At 33.8% G+C, this 20,237-nt stretch overlaps 7 protein-coding genes across 7 annotated transcripts; 4 read left to right on the forward strand and 3 right to left on the reverse strand.

The window, feature by feature from the left end:
• Nucleotides 1-205: 205 nt before the first annotated feature.
• GO595_004174 (uncharacterized protein) lies at nucleotides 206-1,383 on the forward strand (the record flags this gene model as incomplete). Its single annotated transcript, XM_067917276.1, has 2 exons — nucleotides 206-239; nucleotides 311-1,383. The coding sequence occupies 2 exons, from the start codon at nucleotides 206-208 to the stop codon at nucleotides 1,381-1,383; spliced, it is 1,107 nt and encodes a 368-aa protein (XP_067775712.1).
• A 148-nt stretch (nucleotides 1,384-1,531) lies between these two features.
• GO595_004175 (protein ZGRF1) lies at nucleotides 1,532-5,097 on the forward strand (the record flags this gene model as incomplete). Its single annotated transcript, XM_067917277.1, has 2 exons — nucleotides 1,532-3,147; nucleotides 3,822-5,097. The coding sequence occupies 2 exons, from the start codon at nucleotides 1,532-1,534 to the stop codon at nucleotides 5,095-5,097; spliced, it is 2,892 nt and encodes a 963-aa protein (XP_067775713.1).
• Nucleotides 5,098-5,338: 241 nt separating this feature from the next.
• On the forward strand, nucleotides 5,339-6,988 carry GO595_004176 (Immuno-dominant variable surface antigen-like; the record flags this gene model as incomplete). Its single annotated transcript, XM_067917279.1, has 1 exon — nucleotides 5,339-6,988. One exon carries the CDS (start codon nucleotides 5,339-5,341, stop codon nucleotides 6,986-6,988), a length of 1,650 nt encoding a protein of 549 aa, XP_067775714.1.
• A 1,641-nt stretch (nucleotides 6,989-8,629) lies between these two features.
• On the reverse strand, nucleotides 8,630-11,896 carry GO595_004177 (uncharacterized protein; the record flags this gene model as incomplete). The annotated part of the gene is made up of 1 exon (XM_067917280.1): nucleotides 8,630-11,896. One exon carries the CDS (start codon nucleotides 11,894-11,896, stop codon nucleotides 8,630-8,632), a length of 3,267 nt encoding a protein of 1,088 aa, XP_067775715.1.
• Nucleotides 11,897-12,023: 127 nt separating this feature from the next.
• GO595_004178 (FKBP-type peptidyl-prolyl cis-trans isomerase) lies at nucleotides 12,024-12,437 on the reverse strand (the record flags this gene model as incomplete). The annotated part of the gene is made up of 1 exon (XM_067917281.1): nucleotides 12,024-12,437. The coding sequence occupies one exon, from the start codon at nucleotides 12,435-12,437 to the stop codon at nucleotides 12,024-12,026; it is 414 nt and encodes a 137-aa protein (XP_067775716.1).
• A 670-nt stretch (nucleotides 12,438-13,107) lies between these two features.
• Nucleotides 13,108-14,358, forward strand: GO595_004179 (26S proteasome non-ATPase regulatory subunit 12; the record flags this gene model as incomplete). Its single annotated transcript, XM_067917282.1, has 1 exon — nucleotides 13,108-14,358. One exon carries the CDS (start codon nucleotides 13,108-13,110, stop codon nucleotides 14,356-14,358), a length of 1,251 nt encoding a protein of 416 aa, XP_067775717.1.
• Nucleotides 14,359-18,317: 3,959 nt separating this feature from the next.
• On the reverse strand, nucleotides 18,318-19,148 carry GO595_004180 (Appr-1-p processing enzyme family protein; the record flags this gene model as incomplete). The annotated part of the gene is made up of 1 exon (XM_067917283.1): nucleotides 18,318-19,148. One exon carries the CDS (start codon nucleotides 19,146-19,148, stop codon nucleotides 18,318-18,320), a length of 831 nt encoding a protein of 276 aa, XP_067775718.1.
• Nucleotides 19,149-20,237: the final 1,089 nt, after the last annotated feature.

Below are 20,237 nucleotides of genomic sequence, written 5' to 3' on the forward strand. Positions count from 1 at the left end.
GAAAATAAACGATCAAAATAATGTGAAAAAGTTGTATGCTGTTTTCAATATAAGGAAAAGTGCCTTATCAAAGAGAGTGAAGTAGCTCTACGATTATTATGCATTCAATTGCGACGGCTTGAACCTTGATGCTATAGCTCGAGAGAACTTCACTTTTGCTGGGTAAATGGGAGAAGAACTCCATGCAAAGGTTTGCTTTACAAAAATGCTAACACAAAAGAGGAAGAAGTGGGATGATGGTATAGCAATAATTAAACATTCAAAAAGAATTTTCAAAATCGTTATAGATTTGAAATCAGAGATTTAGAAGGAACAATCGTCGAAAATTCTATTTATAAATCAGAAGAAGGAGTTCCTCCAGTTGGTGAAGATCTTCGAGTCGGAAAACTTATAGTTAATATTGACTCATACGATTCAGGTTCAACCGAAGAAAAAAAGGAAGAACCACCTCCACCACCTCCAAGGACATTAGTTCGCCCAATTCGAACAGCAGGTGCTAACAGATTTGTAGCTCCTCGATCTATTCCTCTTCATCAAACCAGAAATTCACCAGAAAAACAAAGCCCAGAGAGAACCCATGTCCCACATCTTAATGTCCAAGTACAACCAAGTCCAATAAAGTCAAGTCAACCAGTAATTACTGTTCCAGAAGAACCACCCAAGACAATTCTTGTTAAACCGCGGACATTTGATGAGATTTTAAACTTCTATTCAGACAATCCTTCGCCACTTGATCAATTTAAAGTCACCAAGTCAATCAACGAAATCACACTTACGCATGAAACCAATCTCAGCTCGATAAAGGAAAGCATGCAAGACGGTACCAAACGAAAACGCCCTGACGAAAGCCTTTCATACGAAGATTTCCCCGTTGATCCGAACACTGACTTTAAGTCTCCACAAAGGACGACTGGCTATGAGTCAACTGACGTCAACCAAACGAAAGACAACATCATTGCGATCAGCTGGGGCGGGAAACTTGCTCCCAAAGTTCCGACGGTTCCATTTGAATTTGAATGCCTCGACGATTACAAAACCGCTTTTTTAGATGGGATTTCATATGAGTTAAATTACAAAATCAATGAAGTGTATAAGATGTATGTTGCAGCGTTATTTTCTGCATCCAACAAAGCGCCTCGTTGTAAAGCGCATGGTCCTGCAGCATTTAACGTTGACAAAAAAGGGAATTATTATTACAAGTGTAAACAGTGTAATTTTTATCAACCAATTCAACCGGACATAATCACGCCATCAAGGAGAGATGTCAGGTCCATTGCGACAGTCATCAACTTTATGCATGTGCGTAACATTAGTTATCACGAGTCAACATTAATCAGAAAGAACAACGTTTACACGCTGTACTTTTTCCGACGACAAACTTGACAATGTAGAGTACTCAAAAGATGATTTGTGGGTGATTTTCTCAGATCACATTTCCCCCATATTTGTTGTATCGGAGTCGTATGGGGTATCCCAGAGAAACCGTTTAGAAATAACACCTTTTTTTAATAATCGTTTAATTGAATTACCGATGCAAATTAAAGTCACATCAATTCGTTTATTTAATGTCCAATCAGAGAAGTTATCCATTTCCAAATTATTTAGTTTAGATGAGAGTAGTTTACCAATTTTACCTGTATTACTTAATAACAATCAACAAAATGTAGTAACAAATGATTTTCTTCTTAATGATAAACAAATTGAAGAAATCCGAAATATTGCCGAAGAAATTAGTAACGAGTATCATTTGAATGAATATCAAAAACTTTCGTTAATGAAAGTGATTGACTTTTTCCATCCAAACACTGCGACGCCGCTGTTATTAATTCACGGAATCTTTGGCGCAGGTAAAAGTAAGTTACTTTCCATCATAATAATATTCATAGACCGGATACTAAAGCTGCTTCACCTCGATGACCAAGTGCTCATAGCCTCGTCAACAAACGTCGCAGTCGATAACATATTGAACAATTTAATCGAATACGAATTTGAGGACTTTACACGTGTCGGCTCAGTCAAAAAAATCAAAAAGAATCTTCTTCCGTATGTAACCGGCCACGGCAACGACGAAGCGATTAGCGAACTGCATTTGATAATTTCGGAGACTGATAACAGTGAGCGGAGTGTGGTGCAACGCGCATTAGAAAACGCGCAAAATGAATATAACCAAAAGAAATCCAAGATAGACAGCGTCAGAGTTGTAGGTGCCACTTGCGCTGCGACGTCCTTCAGCGTTATGTCGAACAAAAAGTTTTCTTTTGTCATTTTGGACGAGTGTTCGCAGCAAACGGAGCCCGTATCGTTGCTCCCAATTTCCTTCGGCTGTAAACGGCTGATCTGCGCCGGGGACCCCCTACAACTGCCGCCGACGTTAAGCAAAAGTGCGCCGAACGGTTACGGGCGGCCACTTTTCTCGCGAGTCTCCAAACGGTTTCCGCCTGTTATGCTGCAGACACAATACAGATGTCACCCGTCAATCGCTGACATATGCAGCTGTTTGTTTTATAAGGGAATGGTCAAAAACGGCGTCACCGAAGATGACCGGAGGCCAGTTCTGGAAACCCTTCCGACGATGTGTTTGTTTGATGTGAAATGCGGAGCTGAGCAATACCGAGGAGGAAGCATCTGCAACGCAGCGGAGGCAATCACAGTGGTGAACCTTGTGAAGTATTTGGTCGACGCTGGCATCAGTGCGAGAGACATTGGCGTGATCGCGTTCTACAAGGCGCAGGTGGAACTCATCTGCGAAGGTCTGACTGTGGACGGACAGCGAAAGAGAACAATTGTTGACGTGTCGACCGTGGACGCGTTCCAAGGCGACGAAAGAGAAGTTGTTATCATAACAACAGCGAAGACAAAGAAGACGGCGTTTGTGGACTCGCCCGAAAGAGTAAACGTCGCTGTGTCGCGCGCGCGAAGACATTTGTTCGTCGTGTCGAACGTAAGGCCGCTGATCGAATCAGAGCTGTGGAACACTCTGTTCGCAAGGGCGTGCAGGGCGCCCAACAAAGAATCGCGCTCGAGAACGCGCCGGACACGGGCTGGAGGCCGTTCTGAGGAAAGAGAATCAGAGACGCGCCGCACCCTCCGCGTGGATGTAATAAAGAACATTTCCGTTGCAATGTTTAAATTCGCTGTGCACAAAGTGTATAAATACTTTCGAATTACGAACGAACGCAAATGCGAATTCAGTAAAACTTTGACTGCGTTTTTGGAATCGGCGGCAGAAGTGGAGCTGAGTCGCCCACCAACTTACTTCCGCATGACATTCGTTTTGTTTTTCATTAATTTATGTGCCAAAATTTGTCATCTGTTATCACTTCAAAGTAATGAAATAATCATTACACATAAAGCCATTGCGTATTAATATCTTTATGGGAACTAAGATAAAGGTGATTAATAATTTTAATGCAAATGTTTCGTGGTGGTAAACTTATGGAAAATTGGTGTAAACTTTATTTTTGTTGATGGAGCATTTGTTTATCAATTTAAAAAGTAGTTTCAATTGTGTTAACACAATTTTGATATGTTTACTTCGGAGGGTAATCTTTCCAATTCAAAATTTGAAAAAAGAAACGGTTTGAACACTTCGATGATTGTTTGCTTCTTGCTGCAAGCAATATTTGTACATCAAAGTTTTAGCTACACTAAATCTGTTGTAGGTCATCCCGGTACAGACACTGTTCAAACACAAGAATTTGATAGTTATGAAATTCTTGAAGAAGTATCAAAGCCTTCAAATATCAAGTCAGTTTCTGAATTACATGCGTTACACCCAGATAGATATCCAGAAATTGCAGAATCTGATTATGGTTGGCAAGGTCATATAACCCAATAGATGCAAATGCTGTCAAAACAGAAGCTACAGCAATAAAAGAAGACTTTTGTAAGAATTCACCAGATCTTACACAGGATGAACTTTATGCTCATCCTGTTGGAGTTGAACAATTATATGGTGACAAAGAACTTATTTCCAATGCAAAACGTTACAAAGTTCGTTACATATTTAATCCGAATTATGCAGAACAACATACTACAGCATTATATGTTCCACCAGGCGAGTTAATAACGATTGAACTTCCTGAGAAGCATGCTAACGGCGTCTCAATTACAGTTAACAATCATGCAGAAAATGTTGATGATGTCACAAGAACTCCACGTTATCCAATATTAGGATGTACCACAAAAATTAGTATTACAGGTCGTGTTACCAAATTTGGATGGCCACTTGGTGGAAATCTTGTTTTTAGTTTTGGTATTGATAAATATACCAACAATTTTGAAGTCAACATTTCAGGCGTAATATTATCACCATATTTCCGATATGGTTCCACTACCGATGAAGAATGGGAAGACACAATTCGCCAATATCCAGGTCCGTACACATTCTTAGACACCGGTGCAGTTCATATTCAGTTACCATCATCAACAATACGCAGTGCAACACAACTAAATGATGCGATGGCATTTCTACGCGGCGTTAGTGTCATTACATACAGTGGTGGAGAGATCGCATACAATGATCGCCGAAGTGATGGAAGAGTTCAAAATCCAAATTATTGGTACTTAGATTCGTATGTTCGAGTTGGGGAAGCTTATGCAGTACAAGGCGCAAATATTGTTCGAGCACCGAATTATTGGTCAGGATCAATTGTTAATTATAACTCGCAGCGCCAGGGCTGCTGGGGAACCATTCACGAGTACGGACACCACTTCCAGGATTGGGGCTTCGAGAGATATGGGGAAGCATCGAATAATATATATGCGATAATTACATATTCACTTTACACGCCGATTAGTTCCACACGTACACCAAATGGTGACGGAACAATGTCAGCCACTTCCAATGATGGCTGGTCATATGTTACACATCAAAACGGAATTCTTAACTACGAAGGAGGTAATGTTGTGTTAACACTTTATGCGAATCTTATGTATGCATTTGGCCAAGAGAAAACGCTCGAAATCATTCATGCAGATCGCTATAACACATATTACTATCACAGCGATGGTGACTCAACTACACTCACACGGCCTGCGCGTTACTTCATGACCGCGTGCAAAGTATTACAGCGTAACTTAATACCATATTTTTAATTCGTATGCGTCATTAATTGCTGCGGCGAATCTCAATGACACGACTTATTATAAGGAAGAATCATTGGAAGAAGTTCGCAAAGCAGGTTACAAAGAATTTCATCCGATTGGACTTGTTTACCAATGCGGATATATCGTTGATGGTGAAGAAACGGAAACGTCGCGTCCGTATCAAGTTCCTGCAGGCGAAACGACGCGACTATACTTCAAACGCGACATATTAACGCGAGCGAAATATGGAATGCACGACTTCGAATTTGTTCGATATTATGGCGGCGAAAACGCGACATTTGACTTAGTTGACGAAGGTACATACGATTACACACCGAAAGGCACCTTACTCAATAAGTTTTATGTTGTTTATCGTGATGTTGTCAACAAGGAAGAAACGACGTGCATTGTCAAGATACAGCCGACAGTGCAATTTGGCGAAACATTTTCATATTATAACATCGACTTTAAGTCAGGCAATTTGACGCATGGCTTCAACAGCATACAAGACAAGGAATACGAGGACAAATATCTCACTACTGGAATTAAGATCAATAATAATTTGAATTATTCGACACTCCCATGGCTCTGCATCAATAAGGGAAAAATTGTTCCACGACAGAGCGGCACATACGTATTCTATATGAAGCATGACGAAGAGGCAGCGTTTTATATCAGTGAACATGAACTCAAAGGAAATCCAACAGACGATGCGCCATATTTAATCTTAATTTTAAATGAATGGCACACGAATTATAATACGAATTATCCATCAGAAGAAATTCGACTTGAAGAAGGTAAAGAATATTATTATCAATTTGTGATGCAAAATGCTGATGGTGATGGCGGCGGAAGTGTTGGATATCGCATTAAAGATTCGAACGGTAATTTCAACTCTGACAGTGTCATCGATGTTTCACAGAATATGATTGTTCTCAATGGTTATGGTTCGACAGAAATCATTGACTTTGTGCCGACGATTCCGACATTTTCATGGAACTTCGATTACAAAGGCACGAATTCCATAATTCCATCGCCAGATAATTTCACATTTTCCAAATATCCTCCTCTTTTAAGTGGCGAAGGCATTAACAATTCAGTAAATGGTGGACAATGCGATAATTGTCGCACGCGCGCAGTTTCAGAAGTTCCGTTTCCACAAGAGTTCGAAATTGACTTTGCAGGATATACTTCATTTAATGAAATTGTGTTGGGAAGTAACAAAAACACATTCAAAATGAACTCTACGATTGAATTACGATGTGACAACGAAACGATTTACTTTGGACATTACACGTCTGATGACGACGACATTTTATTTGATAGATCGTACACATGTTCGAAACTTCAGTTGTACACGTACAATAACACGGAAACATGGATGAACGGTAATCCTGGCGGCACGTCAATACGCAAGATCGAGTTCAAGCAAAGCGCGCGCTGCAAGCACATCGTACCAATTACACATTCGCAAATGAAAATCAGCGAAATGACAGAACAGCGCGCAGGCGTGTACTATAACGGCAAAGGATACATTGGACGAAGCAAAGGCGAAATATCGTTTGAGTTCCGTAACACGAGCAACATCGGAATCATTGGCGATCTTTACGAATACGGGGGAAGTGCGAAAGTGTATTTGGATGACGAAGAAATCGGAACATTCGACACGAGCAAAATGACAACGTCACAAAAGAACTCGCGCGCGAACGGAGCGGAAACGCGTCTGTACATGTCGCTGCTGTTCATAATGAACGACATCGACGCCGAAAGTGTCCACGAACTGAAAATCAGGGACATCAATGGCGAAGTCGCAATCGCAGGATTCATAACAGACGACGGCGTGCTGTTGTCAGGCGAAGGCTCCTTTACACCGGCGGAAGAGTCAGAGACAGTGACTTAGACAACCAATGAATATGAAGAAGGTAATGTAACTTCTGGTGCAATTAGTTCCAATTCTGATGGACAGAATTCGAGTTCGCTGGGCGGTGGCGAAATTGCGGCAATTGTCATTGCTGTTGTTTTAGTGATTGCGGTGATTGTTGTGGTGATAAATGTCGTCTTGAAGAAGAAAAAGAGCAAATACTCAGATTCAGCACCTGAAATTTAAGTTTATTTTAGTAAAATTGTTTTTGAAATTGAAACGCTTTTTGCATCTAATTGATCACATGTCGAATTGTTTTGGGAAACCGTAGAAATTGAATTTATCGGTGATACAAAAATTCGTAAATACGATATGATCGGATTTAAAATAGGCGCTAATAGCACAGTGAACGGTTTTAATTGAAGATATTTTGACACAAAAGCTCAACGACTGTTTAATCGAAACTTTCTTATAACAAAAGTTGGTGTTTTCAAATGTCTAAATCTTATCACGTCACATAATGCTTTGTGTATGTCTCTTTCAAGTGTTATAATTTTTAATGTTTAAGACCTTGAAAATTTTGCATTCAGAGAATGACCTTCATTAACATCAGTAATAAAAAATGATGCATTTGTTAATATAAATGGGAAATTAGTTATGACACTGGAACATATCAAAATGAAACATTTGGAAATATGAATATTACTAAGGGAACAACACTTGACAAATGTCTCCCGCCAACACAAACATTCACACAAAGTGATAAATTTATCATGTCAAACACATTGAAAGAAAGCGATACATTCACCAACACATTCATTGCATCAGTTGCTTATTCACATTCACTTCCATCGGATGTAACTTTAACTTTAACACATTCGTTCACTTTAACTCACTAATTATCTATTACACATACGATTACATTTTATAGTAAATATATAAATACAATTACATTGTTAACATTTGAATCCACTTATAGTTAAATATCGACAAATGTCATTTATTACGATTACACTGATATATATTATTTGTCTTATTATAGTTATTATTCTGACTTACATATATCAGTTGTAACTAATGTTACACCAAAAGATAATTCGATATCAAATTTGTTAATTGGTATTATATGCGGTGCTATTGTGATAGTTTTGATAATTGTAGGAATTGTAATATTTATGATTAAATATCAAAACAAGAAGCGAAAACAAAATGAAGAAGAAATGAATATATCAGATGAAAATAATAATAAAATTAATGAAATAGATAATACATTTTCAGTTGGTATTAATAATTCAAATATTGAAGAAGATCCATTTGCAGACGATTTCAAAGAAGAAAAATTTATAAGTCAAATATAAATAAACATGTTTTAAGAACAAAATATTTTTATTTATTTAATAAATACAAATTTTTTTGTTATTTGCAAATTGAAGTCTTATTTTTTTCAACCAGATAAAATTTTATTTGTAAAGAAATGAATTAACATAAAATCATCAAATTAATTTCACAACATCATTCTAAAATAACTGAATTACTTTAACATAAAGAATCATATAATAAAATTCTTTTGTAACTAAAATAAAAAGAATTTTAACAAAGTTTTGGTTATTTCCTGTTAATCAGTCGAATGACGAAGTTGAAATCTTCCTAAAACGATATAATTTCCACTGATATTTTTACTCAGACCATTGAAAGTTGAAGTGACGATGTTTCGTCGCCTTTCACTACCTTATTCTTCCTTTTCAGATAGATCACAATACCAACTATAACAGCAACAATCACAACAACAGCACATGAAACCGTTGATGCGACGATAGTAACCGTTTTCTTATTGCTGCTATCGCTTGATGTGGTGTTTGATGTCTCAACAGAAGTGACTTCACTTGTGACGTCAGATGTCACCTCAGTTACATCGGAAGAAGCGGCTTCAGTCATACTCTGAGTTGTTGTGACTTCAGTTGGGCCTTCAGTTGGGCCTTCGGATGTAGTGACTTCAGTTGGGCCTTCGGATGTAGTGACTTCAGTTGGGCCTTCGGATGTAGTGACTTCAGTTGGGCCTTCGGATGTAGTGACTTCGGTAATTACTGTAGTGGTTTCTTCAGTCCGTTTGACGATATTCAAACAACTATAAGTTTCATTAACAGTCAAACACTTATATACGTATTCATCGCTTTTGTTTGCAAGATTTTCCAAGTATTCATTACAATCGAATTCCTGGCCGCATAAGTTATATTCGTTAAATTCGTCGACGTTTTTAAGCGTTGGTATAACATCTGTTTTTGAAGCCAATGTAATCGATATCTTATTAACTTTAGCATTAAAGTTATCAAATGTTGTATTTCCATACATTATTAACTCGTTAATATTTGATTCGATTGAATAGAAATTTGAATCTCTTTCAACAATACATTTATCAATTGACACATTTCCATAAAACTTTGAATCTCCAATTGCTTTAATTTCATTAAATTTCAAATTTAAATCAGATTTAAACATTGGATAAAACTCATTATTCAGTTCCATTGGATATGGGAATGTTAAATCTTTAAATTCACTTGTAACTGTTATTGCTGCCATATAACCAGCATCTTTAAATTGTATCGGCAATATTTCTGATTCTGTATTAAGACTTAAACTACCTTTAACTCCAGTGACTACAATTGGCGCTTCATTTTGTATATTATAATTTGACCAATTATTTCCAATTAAACGGATTCCGCGTACATCATTGAAATTCATTTGACTAACTTTGTCAGACGCTAATATCATTGAAACGGTTCTGGAAATTTTATCGGTCGTTTCTGTAAAAGTGACTTTTCCATTAATTCGTGGCATATAACCGCCATCGCCTGGGTAAAGTTCTGATAATTCTTCAGTGTTCTTTCCGTATAACCGCCAACCGTTTTCGTCAAAAGTGACGTTCACTTCATTGTATCGTAACATATCGGTTAATTTTACATCACTATTACAATTATCAAAGTTAATATAAGAAGTTTGATCAAACGAAACTAAAAATTCATCGAAATTAGATGGAGAAACATATGGCTTTAAATGGCCATAACTAAAATCTGCTTTTGTTAATTTGTTAGAAGACAAGTTAATTTCTGATTCAAAGACATCTTCAATTGTTATACTCTTCGTAAGTATTTCACCATTGGTAAACTTCGCTCGAATTCCATCGTCTTCTAACGATAAGAATGAATCGATTGCAATGTCAACGTTTGCCAGTCTATCGTCGAGGTAAATTGACTCGCCATCGTTCATTGAATAAGTGAACCTGAACGTCACTTTTTCTGTAAGGGGTGTCAAATAACTTCTGTATTCACTTGCTTCAGGCATCGAACTAAAACATGAATCAAAGACATGACAGAATCGTGGTTGAACTACATAAGGTTCATAAGGCATATTAAGATAAATATTTGTACCATTACTAACTAATGAAAATACGCAATTCTCTTTTTGTAATCCGGGCATTGAAAATAATTCATCATAAGAAGGTCCAAACTTAGTAATATCAAATTGTCCATCTTCTACAACTATTATTGGCGTAGTATAATTTACATAATTTATTGTAGAATGTGATAATGCATAATAATACTCAAGAATACTTTGAACTGATGTAGTTGTCTCGGTCGGTTCATAGAAGCCAAACTTAAAGATGCCATTGTTAATTAAATGACCAATAGTAATCGCTGACGTCGGTGTAGGCTCTGAATCTTCATACAAAGACATGAAAACTTGAATCCCAACAAACGTCTCACCGCCGGTGTAAAGTATTGGAATTCTGGCGGTTCCGCCGTTAAACTGAATTGAATAGTTTATGGCGGTTGTACCCAAGTCTTCAAGTGAAAGATGACCTCCGTTTAAGATAAGTGTCATCATACTCAAATCTGTGCATTTAACAACGCAATCACTTTCTGATTGAATTGCATAAAGATGGGGATTTGGGTTGGTAAATGTTACAGTGTTATTATTTTGAATTGTAACAGAATATAATGTTGATCCAGGAGTGTTAAGAGTAATGTTTGAAAGATGATTGACCGTATCAACACTCTTTAGGATAATTCTGACATGGCTCATATCTCCAGTATAATCTCCTGATAATTGACTTCCAATCAAAATGAAACCATTGTTTGAAATTGAATACGGCATCAAATTGTTGATTGTAATTTTGGATGTTAATGTATTTTCTGATGTTAATTGACATACAGAATAAAATGATTTACTCGTAGCCGAATCATCGATAACAAGGTTAAGTTTTTCAGCCGTGTAATACATAATATGAAAACCATCCGGAATAATGGTGACTGAATTTTCCTCATTTGTAAGTTTGAAATTAATATATTCTGGAGTAATATTTAAATCGGTTTCATTTGCACCAGTTATTTGTACAGTGGCATAAGTGCTTGTTGTAAGTTCTTTTCTTGAGTTGTCGAGTTTAACTGTGTAGGATTTTGGTATTGATGTGACTTCTGATAAAGAATACTTATAAGCAACAACATCACCAAGGTATGGAATTATGTCGATGTCATGTGTGAAAGTACCGCAATCAATATTGACAATATTATTTTCTGGAGAGATTGAGCTCAATATACTAATTTCGCGGGCAATGAGATCTGTTTTGGTACCATTGTTTGGTAATATAGTTACGCCTCGAAGACGAAGATATTTCATCTTGGGATTTGTAATGACAGAAACATTCACTTTATTTAAACCACTGACTGTGTACTTAATGTTTTCATTGATTTCTGTGAAATTAAGAAAAACAGATGACCCTTTATCAGCTGATAAGGCATAAATTACTAAATCTTCTGAAATTAAGAATGATACATCTTCAATTTTCCGATAATACGTGGCTCCGGTAGGACATATTGCACTGTTATTTCCTGTGTAATCAACGCAGACTGAAATTGTTGAAACACCAGAAGCCACAAGAAGTAAAAACATTTATATTGTCACTTTTCTATGAATTTGCGTTTTAACTGTAAAAACTGTTCCAATTATCGATAAAATGATTACGCCAAAAAATGTTGAAAAATAAATTGTTTAATAAAATTAAAGTGTTGGAATGACTTTATTTATGAATCTTTAATAATTCAATTTCAAATTTCAAAGTTGCATTTCCTGGAATGCTGGGTGGTGCACCACGTGCTCCATATGCATATTCTGGTGCTAGTGTGAACTCCGATTTTTCGCCAAGTTTCATTGACAAAAGTGCATTATTCCAGCCAGAAATAACACCCTTGCCTATCTGAAACATAAATGGATTGTTTCTATCAACTGATGAATCAAACTTTGTTCCATCAAGTAAATATCCTGTATAATGAACAGATACTTTTTGACCACGTCTTGGTTTCATGCCATATCCTGCTTTAAGAATTACCTTTGTGACTTTTCCATCTTCTGTTACTTTGATAACTTGCTTTTGTTCTTGTGCTGGTTCTTGCTTTGGCTCTTGAATTGGTTCTTGTTTTGGTTCTTCAGTCATTTTTGTGGTTGGACCAGAAAAATGTCAGACTTGTAAACTATTCAATTAACCGTTTCACATTAGCGACCGTTAAAACTATCTTTAGTGTTAAAAAATAAAATGATTAAGAAAAATATCCTCTTATTATCTTTGCAAGCCAACCTACAAAAAGAGTCCAGGAAAATCCCCATAAAAAAAATTTAAGAGGACCAGATATGCCAGCATTTATTGAAAATAAATTAAAATGGTCTTTAAATGATGTAATATAAAAAGATCTTGAACTCAAGAAAAGAATGCCTTTTGGTTGAGAGTATGAGAATTGAATTGAATCATTGTATTTTCCGAACAAATATGTTCCATCCATCGAATATTTCAAATTAGCAAGTAAATAATTACCTTCGTCTAACTTTATGCTGATGTCTTCATGATCTTTTTGAATTAAAATTTTTTTGAAGAATAATTGATTATTTGAGATTAGAAAAACATTAATTGAATCATTGACATGTTCAACATTTGCAATGAATTTGATTGGGTTTGTTTTGTTATTGTATATATATCCAACCCATTTTTCTATTGCTAAAGTGATAAATAAAATCATGTATTATTATAACGGTCGTCAAATAAATAAACGGTGTCATGCGACCGTTTACTCTAAGTTGGTTGGATAGAACGGTTTTGACATTTTATCCAAATGGATGAAGAAAATCAATCTCTTCAGCCAATAGTTGATTCTCAACTTCCCGAACTTCTTTCACTTCCTTTCGATTCTGCTATTGAAGGATTACATGCACTTGAGCGTAGAACAAGAATTGCAAAAGATGATAAATCTAATACTCGTGTTTGTACTGAAATTGTCAACTTATGTATAAAAGAAAAGAGATGGACAGACCTTGGAAGTAATGTTGCAATACTTTCCAAACGCCGTGGTTATTCCAGAACATCTGTCACAAAGATTGTTCAACTATCTATGGAAGCATTAAACTTAATACAAGATGAAGAAACAAGAATTTCATTAATCAAGGTATTACGTGACGTTACAGAAGGAAAAATATTTGTTGAAATCGAAAGGGCAAGACTTACAAGCTTTTTGGTTGACTACCTCGAAGCGCGCGGAGAGTTCCAAGAATGTATGGAACTTCTCCAAGATCTTCGTCTCGAAATCTTGACGACGATGGATGAGAAGGAAAGAATTGGTCTTATGCTCCATCAGTTCAAGCTTTGTCTTGAGTGCAAAGATCAGCTTCGCGCCTCACTTTGTGCCGAAAAGATCAACGATCAGAAATTTACTGATGAAAATCTTCGCCTTGAATTCCTTACACTTTCTATTCAATACCACACTGAGTTCACGAAAGATTTCCTTGAGATTGGCAAAGCTTATTATGATGTTTATAAGCTTAACAATAACCATGATGATTTAATGAATGCAATTATCAACGCCGTTCTTGCTCCACATTCGCCAGATCAACTACGCTTTTGCAATGAGCTCTATTCGCTCAAAGATTTAGCTCTTTTACCCGATGCCAAAAATCTGTTATCAGTATTTATGGGGAAAGAACTTGTTCCGTGGCCCGACTTTGAGAACAGCTATGGCTCTTTCATTGCAGATGATTGTAAGGAAGTAATGCGCCGAAGAGTTATCGAACATGGTCTTCGAGTTGTTGCAATGTATTACACAAACATTCGGCTCGTTCGTCTCGCAGAGCTTCTCCAACTCACTGTGGATGAGCTCGAGGCGCGAATCATCGATTTGGTGTTTAACGAGGACTTTTACGCAAAAGTGAACCGGCCAAAGGGAGTCATCACGTTTAAGAAGCAGCAGAAGACAAGCGAACTTGCGGACGAGTTCTCGGAAAATATAATGAAACTTTGCCGGCTGGTCGACCAGGCACATTCGCTGATAGAAAAGGAAAGACAATGTATTCATCGTGCAAAAAATCAATAAATAAAAACGTTTTTGTTCAAAGGACATTTTGTTTTTGTTATTTATTGCATCATATGATACTTTATTTGGAAGCAATTTGACCATTATGCAGTTTTACGACAAAAAATTGAAAACCAAGAAATCGCTCAAAAAATTTTACAACACGATCAAAATGATATTCAAAAACATATCGAAAAATTACAACAAACTTTAAACGGTATCTTGTTAACGTTCGATGCTGCTTTACATTTAGAGCAGCAAAATGAAAACAATCAAATTAAACAACAACAGCAACAACAACAAGCGATGTCTTCAAGAAGATCTAATAGTAGAACAGTGATTTGTAGGAAGTGTAATGAAAAGGCTGCAAAATTAAGATGTAAACATTGTAGGTCCCCCAATTTGCCAGGAATGCGCAGAATTAATTAAACAGAGTGGTTGCCCATTCTGTATGGAAAACAACAAATATAATTGATAAATAGATAATTGTGAGAATTTTTTTTTATATTCTTAAGTTACACAAATGAGATTGTAAATTCGTTATATGAGCTATAATATTTTAAAAATTAGATACAGTTCTAAATAGCAAATAATTTATCAAATGGTAAATAAGTTTGCATTATATGTAAATAAGATGTCTATAAAGTAATTCTAATTGTCAAATGTTACTTTGGTAATATATCGAAAGTCCTTAATTTCTTTTTGGGAAAATTATGTGCAAATGATGAATAAGTTAGTAAAATCATTAATTTTGTTCAAATAAATATTTTCAACACTTTTTGTTTATGATTGAAGACGACCGTTATAAATCATTGTTGGGGTGGCCTGCATTTTTTGAGAATGTTTGTTCAAATGAACATTCCAAAAACTTTATTTATTGCTTATCATGAAGGTAATTCAGAACAACTGAATGAAATTCAACAATTTTTAATAACAAACAATCAAAATATTGAAATATCAGCACAGTTTGTAAATGTAATTTTAAATCCAAACGTTGATATTAATTTTAAGTTTTTATCATTATCTATAATTCGTCATTGTAAATTACAATTAAATTTAGGAATGATTCAATCATTAATTCCTTTATTAAATGATTCGAATAATTCACTTGTTTATCAAGTTTCGTTAGTTTTAGGTGAAAATATTTCTAACATTGAAGAATTTGTATTTCACAGTAATAAACAACAAATTTATGGAATTCTTTATACATTATTTCATTATATTGAAGTTCATCATTTAATAACACAAAACATCTTTCAATATTTATGTGAAATCATTTCCACATCTTCAGATATATTTAGTATTGTTTTATCATCACGTTGTATTACTAATTTTATTTGTTATCAATTTGATAATAAAGAAGATACAAAAGAAGAAAATTTTATTCCATTATTTAATTTCATTTTACAATATTTCACAATACAAAAATATTACAATTTCGAATTTACCAATTTTTTATTGAACTTGTTCCACTTCTTACTCTTGTTCCAGAAAGTCTCGAAAAATTGAAAGTTATCACATTTCAACTTAGTCAAATAGTTCAATTTTGTCCATTTCCGAAAGAAATTGTATTAAATGATGGCACGCATTATAGTTTTTCTACGTATGGAATTGAACTCTTTAAAATGTTTATTGATATTGTTCAAAACAATGAAGAAATGAATCAAATTTCATTAATTCCAATTTATATACAACTTTGCATTGCATCAGAAGATGAATATTTTAATTGGCTAAATGATGTTGAACAGTTTGTTACTGATAACATTAATGAAGATATTGAAGAGAACACAATTCTTCGTGAAGATGTCAAAGAATTTCTTCAAGAGTATATTTCGTTCAGTACATTAATTCCATATTTTAATAATATGAATAATAACAATCGAAATGAAGAAACTTTATATTATATTCTTTCTACATATTTAGAACATATTGAAGTTAAAAATGAATTTCCGCTTCCAACACCAATTACGAATGAAGATCCTATTTTGATTGGACGATATTTCATGTGTTGCATTTATTTAAATCGACAAATTCCGGAAGATTATATTAATGGACTTCACGCGAACCATTTCTCAATTCCATTATTTATATCGAAAGCGATTATTAAGAAATCAGAAAAATTTTCAATATCTTTTCCAATATGCGTTAAAACCATTAACAAATGTTATGGAAATGATTTCTAATGGGAATATCATTGAAATTGTTAAACTTGTTAATGAAATTCTATTTAAGTGTATAAATAATTACGAAGATATAATTCCAGAATATTTAAACATATATAAAAATTTGTATATTAAATATTCAGAGAATGGGTATATTTCAAGTGAAATATCAGAATTAATTTGCGTCTTTTTAATACATCCGAAATTTTATTTAATTATTCAAGAAACTTTTTTACCGATTTTTTGTGAATTTCTTTTTGAAGATAACAAATATATAAATGCTATTGCATTTGCATATTCGATATTTTCACGATTTCCAAATGAATATTTTGTTATAACTGAAAATATATATATTTTTCATAAAATGTTTATAACATTTTTACATCATAAAATGAAAATTGAACAAGAAATAATTTTTTATGTTTTTGGAATTTTATCATTTTTTGTTCGAATTAATTTAAAAGAAGGAATTGAAGAATTTTTCATATTATATTCTACAAGTAAATATCAAAAGAAATACATTGATCAACGCTTTTCAGATTTATCTATTTCATTATACAAACAAGGGAATGGGCACACGAAACACAACATAATGAATTTAGTCATTGAACTTTTTCAATTCAAAACAAATTTCAATGATTTATCACTTACTAACGATAGGATCACGTTAATTTTAACGATCTCCTATATTTATTTTGAAGATAAACGAAATGTTGATATTTGGTTAACACAACGAAATATTAATTTTAACTTTTTATATGATATGATTTTAAATAGTTATGTTGAACTTCCTTATCAATTTGATAATAATCTTTATTTCTATTTTCTTTTTACATTTAATGTTGATGATGAAATGAAAATAAAATCATTCGAAATATATTTGAGACATTTGGCTATTTCTAATCTTTATTTGGAAGGATATAAAACAATACATTTTTCAGAAGTCAATCCAATGATAAGAATGCATCCATTGTACGAAATGTCGAATTCCGAATTCTTAAGTTTTGTAATTGGAATATTTCCAAACGAATATCAAACGAAATTACAAAAATATTTACCAATAAAATAAAAAAATATATAAATAAATTAAATGTTTCAATAAACAAAAATTATAATTTTATTTCATTTTGTATTTTATCATATTATCATTTTGTTCTAGTGCTAATTTCTTCATTAATTAAAATTAATTCTATTTAAATATAATGAATAGGGATTCGGCTCTTTGCAAATTTTTCTGGACTTTTTCAAATCCTAGCCAGCCTAATGGGTTATATTAATCAAGGACTAACTCCTGAGTTGAAAAATGAATTTTCTGATTATTTTTTTTTAATAAAGAAGTAGATATTCATTACAAAAAAATGATACTACAATTTTTAAAATCTCAATAGATTATATTAATGGATTAAAGATAAATAACATAGATATATTTGTTTGTTTCTATAATAATGTGATTCACAATAAAAAGTGGAAAATTTAATAACTTATTTTCTTATTCTAAAATATTGCGATTTAAAATTTCTTTAGAATAATTAGGGACTACCATATATATATATAATCATCAAAAAATTTCATTGTATAAAAAAAATGGTTTATTACAAAATTTAAAACTTATCATAAAAATTCAAAATAATATACATATTTAAATATAACGTAAATTTGCATCACTCGAGTGATTGATTATCATTAAAGATAAAAGTATATAAAAAATTCTGATTTATCAACACATTGAATATGAAACTTAAGTCATCCAAAAATGCGCAAAACATTTATCTTTCGCATAATAATTGAGTACAATTTCACTTGAAGAAGTTTCATATTTTATTCACTTTCTTTTTTCTCTTCCTCCTTTTCTTCCTTTGCTTCTTCCTTCTTTTCCTCTTTCACTTCTTCCTTAACTTCCTCTTTCACTTCCTCTTTTTTCTCTTCTTTCGCTTCTTCTTTCTTCTCTTCTTCCTTCTTCTTCGTTTGCTCCTGTACAACGTTCGGATCGAGTGGGAAGTATTTGTGCACAAGTTGGTAGTAAACGTTGACATCTCTTTGCTCGAAGACAACAAAGATGATACGGTCTGTCTTTGCTCTATTGTTGGGATCTTCTAAGAAGTCTCGAACAGTTTTAAGTGCGATGTGGGTTGCAGGACGAATTGGATATCCGTATATACCAGTGGAAATGCAACAAAGACCAACGCTCTTGATCTTATCACCATCAAGATATGCCAAGGTGGATTTGTAGGCTTCTGCTAACTTTTCCGGTTGTTCACCTATAGGACCAACTGCATGAATTACATATTTAGCAGGGAGATTGTAACCTTTGGTTAACGCAGCTTTACCAGTGGGGCATGGACCTACTTTCATGCACTCTTTTTCGAGTTCTGGACCAGCAGCAGAATGAATGACACCACATATTCCACCACCAGCATAAAGTCCTGAGTTAGCCGCATTGACAATTGCATCAGCTGCTAAAACACTGCTGTCACCACGCATCCAAAATGTGACTTTGGAATTGATTTCTTTATCATATTTATAATCAGATTTTTGGGATTCTTCGGGAATTGGATGTAACCCAAGTGAAGCGGGGCCTTCAACTTCCCATGTTGGTAGACTATCAACAGTTACAACAACTGTTTTTTTTGGTGCTCTGAAGTGGAACATTGGAAAAGTAAAAAAGTTGGCCAACAAAGCGACGGTTTATTTACAACGGGAGGGGGGCCCCATTCTGGAAAAAAGATTTTTTTCATCCTGTTTATCAATAACTAATATAAAAATGAAAGTAGTTCAATAAACATAAAATCTTAAAATGTTTTGGAACTTAGTTATAAAATAGAATTATTCATGAGAATGTAGCAGTTCTTATAAGAGAAACGAATTCCTCAAATGAAATTTTGCCATCTTCATCTACATCTGCTTCATTAATCATTTCGTGTATTTCTTGATCTGATATATTTTCATCTAATTTTTTGGCTATATCTTTCAAATCTGAAAATGATATATATCCACAACCACCCTCATCCATCATATCGAATGCAAGTTGTATTTGGTCAATCATATCTCTTGTTGACATCCTTTGATGAATTAAAGTAAACAACTTTTGAAAATCTATTTCACCACTATTTTTTGGATCCAATTCTTTTATCATTTTTTGCATTTCTTCTTTGTTAAATTCAAACCCGAGTGATTCCATTGCAATTTTTAATTGATTTGGATCAATCTCACTATTACATTTGATTCCAAATAATTCAGAACTGGTATTATTCCCTTGATTTGTTTCGTAATTTATGTGATCTTGCAATTGAAGAACGAAATATGGATGTATTAAACGGTCGCTTGATTTCTTTTCTTGTTAATTTTAATCTTCTTATTTATTACTATGAAATTTATGATAATGCATTTAATGGATGTTTTAATCTTTGGTATATATATTATAATGATAAAAAAGAAACAAATATGTTCGAAATGAATGTGTTTGCAGGTGTTAAAACTTCTCATATTGGAAGTTTTACAAGAAAATAAAATAATTTTTATAAAGGCTTATGATGAAATTGCATATTTAACATCAACATATCCATTTTCGTGTGATAGTTCAATACTTTTGTTTACATATAATGACATTTTCATTTACTTTCTATTACAAATCACTCTTTAAGAAAGTGGTTACTGAAATGCGATGCAAAATGAAAATAATAAAAAATAAAAATGTTCACGCAAAATTATGAAAATAAATATAATTTAAATTAAAATTAT

This window comes from Histomonas meleagridis (assembly GCF_020186115.1).
Source record: "Histomonas meleagridis strain 2922-C6/04-10x chromosome Unknown contig_25, whole genome shotgun sequence".
NCBI lineage: Eukaryota > Parabasalia > Tritrichomonadida > Dientamoebidae > Histomonas > Histomonas meleagridis.